The sequence below is a fragment of the Polistes canadensis genome, unplaced genomic scaffold, assembly GCF_001313835.1.
Source record: "Polistes canadensis isolate GaletaPanama2010 unplaced genomic scaffold, ASM131383v1 scaffold_43, whole genome shotgun sequence".
In the NCBI taxonomy this organism is placed as follows: domain Eukaryota; kingdom Metazoa; phylum Arthropoda; class Insecta; order Hymenoptera; family Vespidae; genus Polistes; species Polistes canadensis.
The window spans coordinates 590,783-611,579 of record NW_014569590.1 but is presented as its reverse complement, the minus strand read 5'-3'; the positions used below and the strand labels follow the sequence as shown (position 1 = coordinate 611,579).

General features: G+C 31.2%; 1 protein-coding gene across 1 annotated transcript in view; it reads right to left on the bottom strand.

The window, feature by feature from the left end:
- Window positions 1–20,232, bottom strand: part of LOC106784973 (homeobox protein aristaless-like) — a gene marked incomplete at its 5' end in the record, with an annotated part of 28,427 nt that extends 8,195 nt beyond the window's left edge. Inside the window, one exon of the mRNA XM_014745046.1 lies at window positions 19,649–20,232. Within this exon, the coding sequence (XP_014600532.1) occupies window positions 19,649–20,232 (584 nt within the window). The remainder of the gene's footprint in view (window positions 1–19,648) is intronic.
- Between the last annotated feature and the right edge of the window lie 565 nt (window positions 20,233–20,797).

Below are 20,797 nucleotides of genomic sequence, written 5' to 3'. Positions count from 1 at the left end.
AAATAAGAAAAACAATTTAAGTATAGGTGATGATTATAATAAAAAGATTAATTATTGTCAAGGAGAAAAGAGGATCGAATTAAAATCTATTAAATCGCATAAGAAATCTTCGATAATAGTCATTATCTTGATAATCATCGATTCATCTTCATACCAAGAGTATTAATATTAACTATCGAGTATAAATACAAATACTAATGATACATCAATTTAAAATAAAATCATAAGAATACAAACATTTATCTTACTTATAATTTTATGAAAAAAAAAAAAAAGAAAAAGAAAAGAAAAAATAAAAATCAAACAAAAAAATATTCAAGACAAAATCACATTATTTCATATATATCATATAAAATTACATTATGTTACACAATTAATGTAACATAAATTTTGTTTCTTTTTCAGCTGTTAAAAAGAAATTAGACAAATCCACGATACCAAATCAATTTGTATGTAACTTAAAATTACTAGAAGAAATTAATTACTTTATAATGTTTTTTAATGCGCATAATACTCGATTATTTAGAAAGATTAGGAAAATGAAACAAAACATGTGTTAGAAACGAGGGTAAAACGATGAATTGCCGATCTGACCTCATAACACATCCGTGAGAAGATTATGGAAATTGCCAAGACCGGCGTTACGAGCTAATCGCTTCGTAAAGAAGAGAGAGAGAGAGAGAGAGAGAGAGAGAGAGAAAGAAAGAAAGAGAAAGAAAAAGAAAACAAATAAAAAAGCAGAATAAAAATACAAATAAAATAGAATTAATAGTGCTTGACCATGGTCGTCAAGATGACCATTAAATTATTAATTTACTTTGCATTCGTGTTGGATGACAGGATCGAACGATATTAAAACCTATCGATTAATTGCATTACGCCTTTGGATCATTACGCGTTATTTTATAAATTCCGTTGTTGGTAAGACTGGTCGGAAATTTTTTTCTTGATCCTTCTTTTTTTCAAGACGAAACGAGACGAGACGAGACGAGACGAGACTATTAATATCCATTAGGTTCCCTCGAGAACCAAACAAATCTCTATCCTCGTACCGATTTTATTTTCCTCCTTTATCAAAGCCAGATAAAATCTTATTTCGTATAAATCTTTAATTATGTGTATACGTGTGTGTAATATCTATGTACTCTTAGTATTCATATAGGTATTTATATTTTTATACATATTTATTTTTTTCAAATTTATAAATCACGTGTGTATATTATCATTAATACGACCAAATATGACGGATTTAAAGTAGCTATCGAGTTTATTATGTTACTATGATATCATGTACGTAATTATGAGTCCGTGATATTCATCATTATCGTCATTATCATAATAATCATCATTATCATCATTATCATGATCATCATCATTATCATCGTCGTCATCTTCTTATTATTATTATTTTTAATATTTTTTTTCTTTTTTCTTTCTTTTAATAAAAATAACAAAAGGACACATAAGAGTTAGAATAGAAAGACATTAATCCTTCGTGAGAACGATTCGTTCTCACCAAGAATCGTTTTCCCTCTTCTTATCGGGTTCCACGTAATCCCGAAGAACTCTCTACGTTCATATAATGGGCGACTGATAGTTCAACGTTGCGATAGAGTCAAATGTTCGTAAATATATACATATGTATCTATCTGTTTCTAAAGTTTTCTAAATATAATCTATCCACCTTTCACTTCTTGCGAGAATACGTTATTTCTCTTTCCATCCATCCATCCATCCATCTATCTATCTATCTATCTATCTATCTATTCGCGTTCTTCCAAAAGTGATTAGGACGATTTTTCACATTCATTGATGACATTTAGAAACAAACAAAAAAATTAAATTAGAAAAACTTGATATATGAAATCAGTGATTCCGGAAATAACCGATTAGGTGGTTAGGGGGGAAGTTTTTTCGTATTTTCCCGATTGATGACATTAGAATTATTCAAAAAGTAATTAGGATCATTCTTAATCCATCGATGACCGAAAATTCATTTAAAAAATCTTCATAATATGTAGGATCTGTGAAATTTTGATGAATATTAAGATTTGGGGAAAAAGTTTCTTCGTATTTTTCCGATTGATGGCTTTAAGATCGCATAATAATAATAATAATAATAATAATAAAAAGAGAAAAAAAGAAATGGAATCTAGTAAGTTTGGATTAACAGTTGGGATGAAGGATAGGAAGATTATCATCGATATGGGGCCAGAAGTCGATCACAGCGAGACACCCTAAGGCATTATTCCCTCTCATCATTTTGCACGCAAATTGCACAGATGTTCCACGAAATCGCGAAGAAATCTCAGTGATTACCGCGCACACAGAAGCTACATTTTTTTTCCGTTCCGTTCCATTCCTTTCCTTTCCTTTTGCTTTCCTTTCCTTTCCTTTCCTTCCTTCCTTCCTTTCTTCCTTCCTTCCTTTATTCTTTTCTTTCATCCATCCTTCTCTCGTGTTTAGGAACAACACGCCCGTTTGCCGAAGATTTTCGGGCAAATGCTGTCGAAATTACAGGTATATCAAGACTTTTTCTCGGGCTCGAAGATCATCTCCTTCGATTTGCCAAGGACGATCGGAGAAAGAGGATAAATCATATAAAAGGATCGATAAAACCTGGTATCCAAGAATTATTCATAATTTTTTCTTTTTTTTACCCCCTTCCTTTTTATATTTTCTCGAGAAAAAAACATGTCCTTCGGACATGTGTTAACAAATTTGTCGAACAATTATTAACGAAAGTTTCAAATAACGAATGAAGGGTCTGATCTATAAATATCAAATTTTTAAAGAGAAAGTAGGATAGACAAAGAAAAAAAAAAAACAAATGTAGGATGCGTAGCGTATGCAAATTTATTTGAAAAAAAAAAAACAAAAAAAAACAAAAAAAAAGATAAAAATATTACAAATTACTTAGCTTGTCGTATTGGCATCATCTATCATTACAAAATGATTATAAATCATGGGGACAAATTTCGAATAAAAAAAATTAATGATTTTAATGAATAACTCTAGTAAAGACAAAATTATTAAATATAGAGAAGATAGGAGGGATTGCTATTTAAAAAAAAAAAATAATTAAAAAATTTAAGAAAGTATCTCCAGTGTGTATCCTGTTAGATGAATACAATTAAAATTCTTAAGTGCAACATATATACAAGGTGATTACAAATTGAAGAAAAAGAATTTCAATAAAAAAATCCATAGAAAATAATTGAAAAAATGATTGAATGAATCGATGATGGATAAATATAATTGGTATATGTGTAAATGTGTATAAGGACAATTTTACACGATGATAAACGAATTAACGAAAATTGTAATAAAGACGAATACGTATGTAATCGATAAAATACAAAATCGTGTGTGAGAAAAAGAAAGAGAGAGAGAGAGAGAGAGAAAGATTAAGAGAAAGAAAGAGATAATCCGAAGTAAGCTTGTCGGCTCCTTTCTCGGGGAACGTTAGATCGAGCGCGATCGTAATTACGATAACAACAACTTAATAGGATTTAATTTTCCTTATCTCCATGTGTGTAAGTGCTGCGCATTCGAAATATCCTTGAAGCGATTCCGCGAGCTCTAAGCGTTCAAAGAAGTTGCGTTACGAGAGAACGATATCGATTATTATTATCCTTTGACCTTCTACACTCGTATATATGGGGGGGAGGGTAAGGGGTAAGGGGTAGCATAAGGGGCGAGGGGGTGAGGGGGAGGGATTAAGAAGAAAATCAAAAAGAAAAGAAAAAATTAAAATAAAATAAAAATAAAACGAAACTCTGGAAATAGAAATTAAGAGAAAAAAAAAAAAAAAACAATTCTCGTTGCGTGTTGCGGCAAGATCGAAGACAAAAAAAGTCGAATCGATATTTTGGTTTTTTTTTTTTCTTTGGCGATCGATTTTACGAATTCGTTCATTGCATTGCATGTCCATCGACCATCGAGTTTCGCGAACGTTGAAAATGAGAGTTAGATCGATCACACGAGAAACGGAAAGAGACATCAAAATTGATCCACGATTGCGTGAAAATAATCCGTCATAAAAAACTTTTGCCGGTTATCCTCGAGTGTGAGAAATGATGAGAAAAGGAAATAAAAGATGAAAAAGAGAGAGAGAGAGAGAGAAAGAGAGAGAGAGAGACATAAATATTATTGATTCATGTTCGCGTGAAAATATTCCGTCATTTAAAACTTGGCTCCAGTAGATATCTTTTTAATATCACTTTTTTATTTTTTTTTTTTTTATCAATATACATCAGAGAGTATAATAAAATATTGGTATATGAAAATATATTATATATAAATAATATTGTAATTTTTCTGTGATCATTCATTTAAAATATATATCCCACAAATTATTATTTAAATTAAGTTTCGTACAATTAATTTTCATATTGATATATTTATGTCTATAGGAGAATGAAACAATTCATCGATATAACGAACAATCCAAAAGTTTTATCATGTATGGAAAACCAATCTTATTAATGTATCCAACACCAAAATCGAATAAATAAATACAACAATTTGAATAAAATTGAATGAAAAATGTATAAAGGGATGAAATTTTGAAATCTCGCGCATCACCGTCCACTTCTTTCACCAAAGTTTTCTTCGTTACTTTCCCACTCTCCCCCGCCTCTCGAATATACATTAATTATACCGTAAATCAAAAACGATTGACGATAGGATTCGTTTATTTTGTTTCTTTTTCCTAACAAGTAAAATAACGACGAAAAGATCGTTTTCTTTTAACGTTTAGTCCTTTGCTTACAGTACATACATACATACATACATACATACATACATACATACATACATGTTTTTTTTTTTAAAAACCATGCTCGCATTTTTGATCCGATCTCTCCGTAACTTCATATACCCTGTGAAGGATGCTGATGATTACCCCTTGTCGTAAGTTTAATGGTCAGTCTGGCGGACATAGTTGCGAAGATAATTTGTACCTGCTACCGACTCGGTTCCCGTTCAATGACGGATTCCCATATGTACGTGTGCTTGCGTGCGCGTGTGTAACCGCGTGTGTATTTAAAAATATAGTAGTAGTCTTCTTCTTCGATTGGGATCGAGTTTCTCACGAAAATTCCATTTCTTTCGAGAATAGATATATTCGTTCATTGTTGTAAAAGGATCATCAACAGGACCTCCTTACCACATTTACCGACACGATATTATTCTCATATCCTTCTTTTTTTTTTTACACGTAAAAATTATATCATATAATCTTTCCACGAGAAAACGTTAACCTGTTCGAACTTATTCCTTTTTTATAAAGATTATTTCAATCTTCTTATATATAACGCGCTATGTGTGTAAATATAAATAATTAATCTATAGAATTATGAATAGAGGAGTAACAAAATTGCGAAGACACAAAATTACAAAAGTTTTCTACTTTATCGATGTTGCAGTTAAACAAAAAAGACAAGAAGAAAAAAAAAGAAAAATAAATATAAAATAAAAGAAATGTCGGTGTGTGTGTGTACGTGCGTGTTAGTCGACACCGATTCATCTTCTTATGGGTTTTAACAATCATCATTCTTGCAGTATACCAGAAAAATATGTGTGTAGATTCAACACACGCAAGATTAAAATACGACAGAGAAAAAGTAACGGATTGGGGGGTAGGAGGGGGTGTGGGGGAGGGGGAGTGAAAAAGGACGACGACGAGCCTTGGCCCGCGAGTAATAATAATTTAGCCTTTCCCTTTTTCTCTTTGGATGGTGCGGCGTGCTTGCTTGCTTGCTTGCTTGCTTGCTCGTTGTCCTTCTGGATTTAATAAGATCACGAAATTTCGCGGTTAGACGGGCGTCCCTAATTACACCCGCCGTTCACTGCGAGAGTCGGTTACCCTCGATTCGCGTATCATTATTATTATGTACTACCTACTATGTCTCTCTCACTCTCACTCATTTTCTCTCTCTCTTTTTCTCTCTTTTTCTGTTCTCCTCTTCGTCTTCTTCATCGTCAATGTCCTTGTCATGGGAAATGCGTGTCCAAAGCCGCCTCTAAGAGGCCACGTACCGAGAGATTAGTCGCGCGTTCAACTTTAATGGAAAATTTACAGCGTGCTGATCCGATGAAAACCTTGTGCAACTTTTATCTCTCTCTATCTATATATCTATCTATCTATCTATCTATCTCACTCTTTCTTTATTTTTTATCATTCTTTATCTTTATCTCTCTCTCTCTCTCTCTTATTCTGTCCATTTGTCTGTCTTTTTCTAACACTAACCGTCATGTATTTTTCATTATCTTTCTACGACGACGAGAAATTGCACCTGCAATTTATCTCGGCATAGTTTTGTACGTTAGTCATTGAGAGAGAGAGAGAGAGAATCACTGACGTTAATAACAATGTCATCCGAAGGAGCTTTCGCACTAAGCCGCCAGCAAACTATTCCCTTACCATTGAAAAATGAATCTCACGTAGTATACCTAAATACACCTTTGTCCTTCTATCTATCTATCTATCTATCTATCTATCTATCTCTTTCTTTCTTTCTCATTCACTTTTTCTTACTCTTTCTCTTTCTCTTGGTTTTTCGATCTAGGACGTATACTAATAACGGACGTTTCTTTAATTGCTTTTACGAAACATGCTGGAACTCTACCGCTATGTAACCATTTCCCTAATCGGAACAACAGCGCACGCCCCAACTCCGAGTAATTATAATTATCGAAGCGCGCGTGATACATCTTATGCTATAAGATCTTGTAAAAAAAAAAGAAAGAAAAAAGAAAGAATGAAAGAATGAAAGAAAATAAAAATTCCATTTTCTCATTATTCCAAGCACACTCTCATTCTCGTTATTAAACTCGTACGAGGTGTATATACCTAAATCGATTAGATTGACTTTTCGTTGCAAAACTAAAGGAATAAAAATATGATCGAGAAGGTCGCGTCAATTTATACGAAATTAAAAAAAAAAGAACAAAAAAGAATATCATTTCGAGATAATTATTCATTTATCTCATCGTCTTTCTTACTGCACAATGTAAATAAGATATTCAATCTTGTTTTTCAATTAAACGAATCACATCCTAGCGCGTTACGATCTAATGAAAAATTTGCTCGTATTTATCAGCAAATTACGTTTCGATGATCCGTCGAATCGCAAGTAAAAGAGAACAGAAAAGAAAAAAAGAAAAGAGGAACCAGAATCGAAGGTCGGCGATATAAATTATTTGCACGAGTTAAAAAAAAAAGAAAAGAAAAGGATTACGTTCGAGATAATTGCTGACACAACGTTACGTCTAATAATGCGAATACAATGAAAATAATAATGACAAAAATGTGTTCAATCCTATTTTCAATTAAAAAATTCTCGCACGTCCTGACAGCGGGGGTAGTACCAAAGAAAATTATCTTGTGTTAACTATAATATAACGTCAGAATGATTAAAAATAATAAGAAAAAGATTGAGAGAGAGAGAGTGAGTGAGTTTCTATGGAAGGGGTGGCTAGGGGGAGGGTGGTGTCGAGGAAGTAGGACGATTCCTGGTGTTTTCCTCTTGCTTAGAATTAGTTGCTGCTTCGTAATAGCAAAACGCGCGGCGCAAGATTGCTATCGTGTATTTGAATCGGACTTTTGCATCAAAAAAAAAAAACAAAAAAAAAAAAAAAAACAAAAAAAAAAAAAAAAAAAAAAAAAAAAAAAGAAAAAAAGAGAAAGAGAAAAAAAAAATCGGCGAATAATATCCCGAACGAGTTTCGCAACGAGTCGCTGAATAATGGTAAGCGGCGAACCTTTTCGCGGCCTCGCATCAAAGCCGTCCCGCTAACATAAGTGGATTAGAGCCCGAGCTTCCACTTCGTCATCTTTCCGCTTCTACCAACGATGCTTTGCACTTTTTTTTTCAAACCATCTTCTTTTCTTTTTTTTTCCCTTCCTTTCTTCTTCTTCTTCTTCTTCTTTTTAACCTTTCTGTCCTTTCTTTTGTTTTTTTTTTTTGGGATATTTTTTACTGTTAAAGTAGCGGAGAGGGAACACGCGCATCGACACAACCCCCCTGAATTTTCACGCGAGGAATTTTTTTATAATATATATATATATATATATATATATATATATGTATTATATTGAATTTTTGAATTATGTTATTTTTTTGTCTAGGAATTCTCATTTTGTTACGACGGGTAATTAACGTAAATATATTTAACCTCGAAGAGAATTAAGAGACAAGAATGAGAGAGATTAGACACAGGTAAATTTTCATATATTTACGGAATATTTAAAATTACAAAAAAAAAACATTTTCTTTTCTTTATTTTATTTCATTATACTTTGTAAATTTATTTTTGGTATTTCGTGATAATAAAAATGAGTACACGACGATTCGACACGGCCGAATTTCTAAGACACGGAAAATGTTCTCATCCTGTTTTTCTCAATAACTATTCTCCTTATTTTCATTTTATTACTTTACATAGAGATATTTTCCTTTGAACAAACGAGAACGAGGATTCGATCGTTTTCTAACGGGTTCTCACATCCTCTCGGTAATGAGATCCGACGTGAAATCGGCACGAACGCTTGTGTGAGAATTATAAAGTCGGACGGTACATAGGTAAGTAATAATGGCGGAGAACTGCAACTGTTGCTGCTGTTGCTGTTGCAGTTGCTGCTAGTGCTGCTAGTGCGTGTTTGCAAATGACGGATCTAACGTCTGCATTAGCTTCTTTCTTTTTCTCTTTTCCACATTTAGAAAGAGAAAAAAATAAGAAAAGAAGATAGACAAGTTGTGTGTGTGTATGTATATGTGTATGTAAATAACGAAGGAAAATGTAATAATGCGTGTAAGCAAGAGTAACTCGCGAGAATGGTGCGAGTAACTTGTGAGAGGCTTGGCACGCTGGTAATTCGAGTAATTACCGGACAATTACATTATCTAATTAACCTCAGGGGTCGGACTAGCCAGTCACTGGCAGTTCTTCAGAGTAGCGATCACTGCGACCGTGATTGTCCCTTGTGGCGCAATCCTAATTATTATTGTCTAACGCCTGCCCAACTATTATTATCATCATCAACATCATTATCATCGTCATAGTCGTCGTAGTCGTCGTCGTCATCGTTTAGAACTACTATTCAAAGTTTTCTTTCTGTCAACTAATTCATGGAAATTCTATTCGTGAAAGAATAAAAAAAAAAAAAACAAAGAAAATCCAAGAAATGGAAGAATATTTATTGAGTTACTAACATTTTTCCTTATTATATTCTCCGTAAATCTTTCTAGTTTCTCATAAGCTATTTTCAATTAGTATTGAGTAATTTTATCCATTGATATCATCATTAATCGTCGAGATGAAATATTTGTTGTTTTCTTTTTATTATTATTTAACATTGATAAATGTGTTGATAATTATTTTATAATATAAATAAAATTGTGATAAAATTATAATTTCAATTTTTATTCAATTTTTAGTTTTACTTATACAATTAGTAGTGCACCGTTATAATTACCCCAACACAAATAATATATTTTAATATCTTTTAAAAGTTGAGACTACAGCAAAATCATATCTTCATTTGTCATAACTAACAGGCATAAATATTGTATAGGATAGTTTTATTTGACATACTTTATTACTATCTCCAACATATATATATATATTAAAATCGAATAATCCGTCACTACGAAAAGAGACTTCAATGCCTGCAATCAACCAACCAACATCGGAGACTTCAATTCCATAGTTTACTATCTTTTGAATGAAAGCAAAACCTTTAATGTTCCTCGACGTTTCATTTTGATTTATTTCGTATAAAATATGATAAGAAATGAAAGTAAAATAAAACGAATAAAGGTGGGGATAAAAGTGACGGGTTAGGTGGAGTTTTGGGTCAACGGTCCACATTCCGTAATTCTCAAATAAGTAAGTAAGTAATAAATAAGTATAAGTAAGTGTAAGTAAGTACTTAAGGGCATCTTTCTTGAAACAGACAAGGAAGAACGCGTTTGTGGTAAGAGTTTCTCGAGGAGCGAAACGAAAGGGAAGCCTGGTAGCAACGCGCGTAATGCGTGCGTAATGCGCGCTTAATACGCGTACGCCGTGGAGAGCCAATTACTGATTGGCCACACTACCGCCAATCGGATGAGGGATGGACCTCGACAAACCTGTACCACCTGTATTCTCCCTTTTCTTCCTCTCTTTCTTCTTCTTCTTCTTCTTCTTGTTCTTACTTAACCTTCGACTGGTATTCTTCGCAGTGGGAGAAACGTTATATGCGAGAAAGAGAAAACAAATATCAAAGAGAAAGAGAGAAAAAGAGAGAGATGCAAGAAAGGATTAAGAAAACCGAATAAAGACGTGTATTTGTAATTGTAAAGTATTTATCTTTTTCTTTTTATCAATATGACTTTTTTGAGATCTCTGCATATACATGTTGTATGAATATATTTATCTTTATATTAATAATAGGAATGATTTGTATTTTAAAAACAAAAATAAGATCATTTATTCGTAATTTAAAATTGTATCATATTTATCAACTTTATTCATCAGTATGCATATTTTGTACATGCAAGTATATGGATACGTATGTTTGCGTGTAAATATGTAGTATACCAAAATAGGATACGTGGCTTAAAAAGAACATATAAAAAAAATAATCATTTATTTATAATTTATAATTCTATTACAATTATATCAACTCTTGTCATCGATATGTATTTTGAAAATATACAAGTATATGCGTATATATATATATATTCGTATGTGTAAATATTTGTCTACTCATACCAGGAAATATCCGTGTCATTCAATTAAGAATTAAAGAAGCACATGTATCTGTAATTTTTAATTATACAACATTATCTATTCTCCTATCAATACGCATTTAAGAAATATGCAACTCTACGAACAAACACACGTGCTCGCATCTACGCATTCGTTTACAAGTACAGAAAAGAAAGAAAGAAAGAGAGAGAGCGAAAGAGAGAAATACAAGGAAAAATTCCTAGTTCAATTACAATGAAAAGAAAAAAAAATATATATATATATAACCCCTGTGTTAATGTAATTATATATATTTATCTACCTATCGATATGCACTTATAGAAACTATGTAAGTACTTAAATTATATATATATGTTAAATTTATTAGCCAATCCGCATAAACGAAAGAATGTTCCATTAAATAATTACATTGAGAGAATTTTACAAGAATACGTTATAATTAATGTTATTCATTGATCGCCTAAAGTAACAAATTTTGAATATTTATAATCTAAAGCAAAAAAAAAAAATAAGAAAAAGATTGTAAAAAGAAAAAAAAAAGAAAATTATTATGTATATTCGATCATACGTGGTTGTTTTTCTTTATTTAACATTGTATATTATTCATAAATACAAATGTATACTTAACATACATCGATACACACACACACACGTTTATACATATGAGAACGGAACCGATTAACTTTCCACGACGGTCTCTAATCTTATTTGTTGAGAAAGGAATAACGGGGCAGTGCCGGCGGTGTTTTCTAATCGGGAGCATGACTCGTCGGCCGATTAATGACAGGAGAAGTTTGCTCGGTCGTGACAGTGGACAAAGAATATATAAAAAAAAAAAAAAACAAGGGAAAGGGAAACAGAGAAAGAGAGAGAGAGATAAAAGAATGGAAAGGGAAAGAGTCTTGTGGAACTGGTTTCGTTCCACGGATCACTGGAAACAATCATCCTTATTAAACTCGCCACCAACCCACCCCACGGATATAAAGGTATACTTTGGAATGATTTACCGAGAAACGCGTTGCGGCCCTTTGAACAGGTGGAACACCTCCGGTCTCTTTTTTCATCTTCACAGAGAAAAGTCCTCCTCCCTTACTCACGCCAACACTGCAATCACCTAATTCATTTCTCGAGTGATTCGTCAATTTTATGAATCTTTGTTATGTAGCACAGGAACGAATTTGTTTTACTTTTTATTGCTTATTTATTTATTTATTTATTTATTTATTTGAATTATTTTCTTGTTTTAATATATTAATAGTTGAGAATTTATACGTATACATATTTGGAATAATTTATCGAGAAAGAAGCATTAACGGTGTTGTTTGTACAAGTGAAACACATTTCCGATTTCTTTTCTCATCGTGAAAAGAAGAAAAATTCTATCCCTTATTTCCTATTAATACTGTAATACACAACATAATTCGTTTGTGAAATGTATTTGTATTATTAATACTTATATTTTTGTTTTCTTTTGCGAAAGAAATCTTATTGAAGTCTCCGAAATCGGTTGATTGCAGGCATTGAAGTCTCCTATCGTTGTTGAATTATTCGAATGTATTAGTCGAGGTAAATATCATTTAAATGGTATCGTTATTGAGTGTATCTTGCAATAAATTTTTTGACAAATTTATCAAGGAATTTAAATAAGCTTTTCTGTTGCCAATGTTGGTGGAAACACATAACTTTTTCTGTTTTTATCTTAACTTGTAGATATATAATAGTTTAGGCATTTTTCGAATTTTTTTTTCTTTATGATCCAATATGTTTATTTATAATAGTTAGTTTGCAATATTAATACTATATTATAAATAATTATAAATATATAGAAATATATGCAATATAGTTTTTTATCATACGATTTAAGACATTTTGTTTTTTTTGTAATAGAACCGTGTCTCGCAAATATTCGTACCATAAAATATTTTCAAATTTGATAAGATTGAAATTACTTTAAATTATATTTTCAAGATTTTGTTACTTCAATATTCAAATGAATTTCTAAAAAGATTTTACGAAAAATTATTACAAAAAATTGTACAGATAAATCACATTATTTGCTTGGGAGAGATAAACAGCAAAAATTTCGAAATTGAAAAGTTTCATTTAACTTATAAGTTGAGAAACACTGTTAACGGAAAGTATAATAAGAATAATTTGCAAATTCATTGATCATCAATAAACAAACAAAAGGAATAAAAAATAGAATAATACCTGAGTGGAACTTCAATCGTAAACAGCAAAGCATACTTCAATTAATCTGTGTAATTATCTCGTATTTTGTACGATAATTCAAATAACATAGTAACTTATTATCTTTGAATATTTAGATTTAATAACAAAAAAATATGGATAATAAAAAAGAAAAATTAGAATATAATCAACATAATGTCGTTACTTTAATGCATATGTAGATATAAACGTAAACAATGTATACGCATGTCAATTATTGATTGCCATTAATGAGATATGAATAAAAACAAATAAAAGGAAAGATAAATGCGCAGAATGTTAACATAATAAATAATAGTTAGATCGTAGTCGATTGGTTAGAAAAATTTTTCCCGTAAATGATTATAAATTGATCAATACAAGAACACGTTTGAATAAATATCTCTCAAAATGAATTACTAATCGGTCGAAATCACAAAACTTGCTTAAATTAGGTGACGAATATACGTACGATTCGTAATGAATAAAATGAAGAAGAAAAGAAAAAATAAAACAACACGCGTCGATATAATCGTTATGGCGTGTTCAAATAAATTATCAAAAAAGAAAAAAAAAGAAGAAGAAATGTCCGGAAAAAGTCTAACACACAAAAGTAATAACAATACAAGAATTCTAAAAGGGAATAATTTAGTCAACCTTTTAAAGAAGAATCTTTCTAATTCGATTGATCTAAAACGTGAGATTAGGTTAGAATAAACATTCTTAGAATGGATTTATAATTTGTCCAAACAAGGATTCGATCGACTAAATAAGGTGCGGATGAAACTAACGATTCGTAATTAAGAAAAAAAAAAAAAAACAGAAAAAAAGAAACGCGTCTATAATCGTTATAACGTGTTTGACTAAATTTCAAAGAAAAAGAAAAAGAATTGGTCGAAAAACTAATACACACACACACACATATACAATAAAAGCAATAAAACAACAACAACAACAACACAAGAATAAAAAGAAGTAGAAGGGAAAGACGAGGAGTTAGTCGTCCCTTAAGAGAAAAGAAAGAGTCTGTTTCATTCGGTTGATCTAACGCGGCACGGTAGCTCGAGCCACACGACTCTAATCTAAATTAGATCTTAAGAGCCCGTAAAAGTAAGTGGCTACGTTCGAAAAGCCTTTACGTTGGTATATTCTTCCTTTCTCTCTTACTCTTTCAACTTGTTTAACACGTTTGAAAAGTTTCGAACCTCTTCATAAGTATTATACCTACCTTAAAAAGAAAAAAAGAAAAAGAGAACTAAAAAACAAAAATACCACACATCTTTCATCGTTACCTCATTATTTTTATTTCTGTAATAAAATGTATTTAATATATATATATATATATATATTTATAAGTGTACTCTGTGTATATGTGTGTATATATATATATGTTTGTGTGTATAAATGTAAAATTGAAAGTGTCGACAAAGTTGAAAGTCATTAAAATACTTTTAAAAATGCAAATTTGCAAATTAGTTAGAGATTGAATGTATAGATATACAGGAATATTCTAGAAATTGGATTTGACCTACTTATGCAACACATGTCTCTGTATAACTGTCAATATATGCGAACATTAATGTAATAAATATTATTATATAATAATAATATGGGTAACGTGTAAATGACGGATATCTTAATTGGTAGAATTTAACATGTATTCAAAGGAAATGCCAAAATGTAAAAGTTATAATCCTAGATTTTATTATATAGAATAGCGCGCAAATTAGTTATTATATTGTAGCAAAGTAATATGATTTTATTTTATTATGCCACACTTTTCACACAACTTCCTACAGAGATATATTTTCATTATTTTTTTTTTTTTCTCGAAATTCTTTTTACACCTAATTACTTATATATCATTTTATATATTAATTTCTTGTCATGAGTCTTGTATATTATATTTATATGTGGTATTTGTGTTTTGTGTGTGTGTGTGTATGTGTGTGTGTATGTTTGATACGCGATCAAGAGGAAATGTAGATAAATCATCGTTCCCAGGACGTTTATGATCGGACACGTAGTAATTTGTAGCTAACGATTGTAAAACGTTTTATTCTTAGTTGTAACAAATGGGTCGTGGGTATTATTCGCTTAGCTATCGGATGACTTCTTATAAAATATTGTGTGTACCGGTGGTGTGTGTCCATTAAATGTATTTTGATAGAACCAATCGTGCGCGTGCCCTTCGGTAAAGGCTTCTAATGAATATGCAATGTGTTCCGACGAGTTTCTATTCTCTTCTCTTTCTTTCTTTCATCCTTCTTCTTCTTCTTCTTCTTCTTATTCGTCTCTCTCTCTCTCTCTCTCTGTCTCTCTCACGAATGGTCAATAAACCTAAGCGACCATAAAATCCAATTAGTGTGAAATTAATACCACTGGAAGGCACTGGGAAACGAAGAAAGCGAATCAATTTATTACTACGAAATAGTGAAAGATTCGTAAGAGAATCAACTAACTTAGATAGGATATATGGAATCTTAATCAATGATAGATTGATCGTTAATTATTGACTTGGTTTAACACAAGTATTACTGGTATTTTTAATATTTAAAGTAATAGTATAGTTGTTTAAATGTTGAAAATACTTTAAAGTATTTCAATCGATAAAATATTCTATATAGTGGGTTATAAAATACTAAACGTGTTTTTAATATATAACTATATCAATATAATTATAATATTAAATTTATTTTTATTTTTATTTATTAAATAATTATTCTTAAAAATGTTTAATAAAATATAAGAAAAAGAAATACACTAGCTCTCTTAATTTAAATATAAATCTCTGTAAAAATTCTCTTAGTACTTTATTTAAAAATAATATTAAGTTTATTTTGTTTAGATAAAAAGATTACTATATGATGTTCGAGTACATCAAATATTCTATACTGTGTTATTTATTTAGAAATAAACATTAGAATAAACATTTTTATTAAAAAAATATTAGAATTATTAATGTAAGTAAAAGATATTAAAAATTCTTAAACAATAGATTCATCTCGAATCAAATATATACATTTGCAAAATTTAATAGATAATTTTTGCGAATGTAAAAATTGGAAATCTAAAATAGAACAAATAAATTCTAAATTGAAAATTGTTGATAAGAGTTTTGAATGAAACACAAGCCCCGAGGATATTCATTTGCGAACGATAAAAACCATAAAGTAATATCTTCACGAGGATCGACGAATAAAATAAAAAGAAAAAAAAAAAACACATAAAAGAAGAAAAATGTTGGTTCAGTGCACGTAGGAACTATGCCAACGTCTCTCACGTCGAACAACGTTGGTTCTACGACTTTTAAGACGCGAACGTAATTAAAATGTTATTTATAACGTTGTTTCACAGGAGCGCTTTATAATCCGACCTTCGTTCGGTAGGTACTTACGTCACTAACGCAATCATGAGATTTATTTTTATACGATGCATGCAAAGAATTCCAATACTATCGCTCATTATATCAAGTTGGACTAATTATATCGGACGTGTTTGATTGATCGATCAATTAATTTTTCAATCTAATTCCAAAACCATAGCCTACTTTCTCGATTTAAATAAATAAAAATTTCAAATACCTTTATCTAATCTTAATTTTTTGGAAAACTATCAAGAAAAGTTGGACATGATTTGTATTATTTTGTCTTTTTTATAGGTTCATATAAGAAATATATATATTTTATTTTGTTAAATATTATATTTTTCGTGTTACAAGATTAAAAACATATTTTAAGATTTATTCGTAAACACGAAAACAACAAAATGATCAATATAATACCAATCGAAAAAATCTATCACAATTAAAAGAATAAAATTCTTTTACATAGAGATCACAACGAATGAATTTAATATTAACTAAAATACCAATTATTTTTTAAATGTTATAAAATATCATCGAAATATAAATCGTTCGACGATTGGATGATGACCCCTATTCACCGAGCAGCAGCAAGCAATCTGCTTAATAATTCCAAAATACTTTAACGATCCAGACGCGATTTAAAAACCATAAAAACGAAAATTAAGGAAATGAAAAAATAAAAAATAAAAATACACTTGCAAGAGAAAAAGATACTCATTTAAAAATTGAGAAAAAACCATACAGAATTATTTTATGAAACGAAATAAAATGTCAGGACTACTTCTAAGGTCTAATTTTTCATAAAACTGTATTGACGAGGGGAGTGGGGGAGTAAATGACTAAAGGTTTTAGGGAACAAAGTTACTTTCATAGTTGGTTTAGGGATGTCCCAGAGAATCTTGGAGCCATACTACCTGTTTCAAGCTTTCTTGCATACTCTCTCTTTCTCTTTCTCTTTCAACCTCTTCCACCTTCGTTAATTACGAGAACCCCATACCGTGGCCCCAGGACCGGACCTATTACGAGCGATTACACCGCTATTAGTTACCTACCGGGTGTTCCATAGCACGAAAGAAGCCACGTGTAAAAAAGAACAACTTTAAGAAGAGGAAGGTTTAACAGAGAAAGAGAAAGAAAGAAAGAGATAGAGATAGAGAAAAAGAGAGAGAGAGAAACATCCAGATAGATTGCACTACACCCCATTCTCGGCGCGTTACTCTACACGTCTAACAACCGGTCGTCTCTTCCTTCGGAGACTTAATAATGCAAAACCATCGACCGTGGGTATGGAAAAAAGAAAATTTGCATGGTTAGAGAATCGCCTTTAAAAAATGAAAAGGAAAAAAATTAAATGAAAATGACAAAAATGAAATTGTACCAACAAAGAACAACATGATTTGTATATTGAACGATCCACCTTTGTCGTCTTTCTAACTCTGTAATTTTAATTGTTTTTACGAATGATTGTGGAAAACCTAATTTGATTATTCTCAGTCATTGATATCGTATGGGTATCGTTATATTATATTATATTATATAAATTCATATATTTAATTTAGTTATGTTTAAAACAATTATGATATTAGAAATTTGCGTGATAATTTTTGTTATCTTTGTTTTATTTTTATGGACAAGTATGGTAATTTGATTCAATAAATATATACGTGTATATGTTATTTCTATATTGATTGATATAACTTTTAATCTAATTTATTGTTAATTAATCTTCTACGGTTAACTATTATACGTTACGTTATAGGAATAATTTATTAGTTGGGAGATTATCATTTATAAAATTAATTATTTGAATTTATTTTATCTAATTTAATTATTTTTCTACGAAATAATTAATATAATAAAAAAATATTAGAAAACAAGATTTGCGTATTTTAAACGAATTATATTCGTAATGATATTTTTCAACTAATTTTAATTGATTTTACGTACGATTACGATACCCTAATTTAACAATTAACTATTAATTTTATTAATTAATCGATCGATTGAATCAATAATCTAATTTAATTAATCTACGATGAATATTTATATCTTACGTTAGAAGAATAATTGGTTAAAATTATTATTTGTTAATTGGTTGATCGAATCTATATATGTATGAGGAAACTAATACGCATGGAATTTTTGTAGCTCATGAAGTTTATGTGTATATGTGTTTAGATAAATATATATATTGTATGTATGTGTATATATATGTTTTGATAAAGTTATTAACTCTTATATCGAAACGATCGGCATTGGTATGTCCATAATTACGGTAACGTACGCAATTAACTCATCGCTATTTTTGCAATACGAATATCACTATAAGCTTGAATAATCATGAAGGAATCAAGTCCGTTTTATGATCATGTTCAAGGACTACGCCTTCATCGTAAAAATGGCATCGATCGATAATATTCTGCTTATCTCTCTGTCCGTACGTATAGAAATATCTATGTGTGTGTGTGTATGTATATGTATGTGCGTAGCGTTTGGTTTCGTTCTTCGTTTACATTCTCACCTATCGGATTAGTTGGAAAACAAAATTGAGGAATTCTCGTAAATATAAATGATGACTCAAAAATGACATAGTTCATAGGTAACCTTTAAAAGAAGAAGCGTCTGGAAAGATCGATGATTAAATTTATATATATATTCTTTTCTTTTTTTTCATATCGATTGAATTTGTTATTGGAATTTTCTTTGTAATTGCATAGGCATCTGGTATTAATCGTCGATAGATAATTCCACGTGTTTCGAATGGGAGCCTCGTAGGAATGTAATGAAAGTGGCAGAGCAAGACTCTTGACTCTACGATTCACGAATCAGCTTATGTTAGGTAAATAATCTTTGAGTAAGGTTAAGTTAAGTTAAGTTAAGTATGAGAGATGCTCAAAGGTGCAGTGCGGGTGTTGTTTTATCGCGATAAGTTTAGGGATTAGTCGAGACTAATAGGTAATATCTCAGCAGGTTGTCCTCCTTCAAACCTAACTTTTTCTATTCTATATCTCGATCCCGTTATTCAAGAAGCCTGTAAGCAATCATTCAACAGATTCGATAGGATTCTCTTTTTTGGTCTAGACATAATTTTCTTTACCTATCGCTAAAAAAGAAACGAAGATAATATCATACCTACTACTTACGTGTCTCTTGTTCCTTTTAAAGTCAGGTCAGAGAGAGAGTTGTTAGGTAAGATTGAAAATACTTTAGAAAGAGGATTTTCGTCCTTGTTTATAAGTAGATAAGTCCTTTCAATATACACGGATTTTATTCTTTTCTTTTCTTTTTTTTTTTGTAATGTATTGAAAAACTTACCTTGTGAAAACGTCAGGATAATGAGTCCTCGAGAATGCCTTTTCAAGTTCTTCCAATTGAAAGCTCGTGAAGGTCGTCCTGTAACGTCGTTGTTTCCTCTTAGGTGCAAAGTCGTCGACCTCAGCCTCGCTTTCAGGGCTCGTTGGAGCTGCCCTCGGGTGGGTGCCCTCTTCCTCAGGTCTAACCTCTTCCGTTGAGATCCCCATTTGAGTGGATTGAGGCGTCGTTGTTATTGTTCCTGCTGTTGCTGTAGCTGCTGCTGCTGCTGCTGCAGTTGCAGTTGATGAAGTTATCGGTGTTGGTGCAGGCGATGATCGCGTTGATACAACCAATAATGCAGTTGACGATACAACACTTGTAACAGCTGGTATTGTTGGTGTTTGTGTTAACGTTGGTGTCGGTGTTCCTTGTTGTTGACGAGACTGCTGTTGGTTAGTTTGTTGGTTCACCTGCTGGTTCACCTGATTCACTTGGTTCAAGCTACTCGTGCTACTAGCAGGACTCGTCTGAGGGACGGCCAGCTCGCTACCTCCACCTCCTCCAACACCTCCACCTCCACCACCACCGCCTCCGCCTCCGCCTCCTCCTCCTCCTCCTCCTCCTCCTCCTCCGCCACCTCCTCCTCGTACGCTCGACTGATCTGTAAAACAAGAAATTATTATTTTGTAATTTTCGTTATTTTCACACACGATCGTTTGTTACGAACAATTTTCTCTTTCCTCTGATAATTATTTGATTTTTTACTTTAATTCGTCAAATCTAAGAGATATTTTTGTTCTCTTTTATATAATTTATTCATTTGTTTAACATACAAAATTTTTATACTTTTCGCGATTTTCTATATTATACGAAATAATTTGTATCTTTCATATAAATATATATTTTATTTTATTTTATTTTATTTTATTTTATTATAGAGTAATTCTATTACCTAAAATTGTTAACGCGATTGTACGCATTCGTAAAAAAAAATGTAACGTCGTTTCGACAAGCTATTTAAACACGAACTGATACGTTATTTTCTCGGCTACCAATTATTATTCCTTCTCGCTTGATATTTAAACCGCTAAATCGGAATTACCAGAAGAATCACTGCGGTCTCATTTCCGTGCTTGGTGGTGGTCTTAAAGAATCCATTTAGAACGTAAT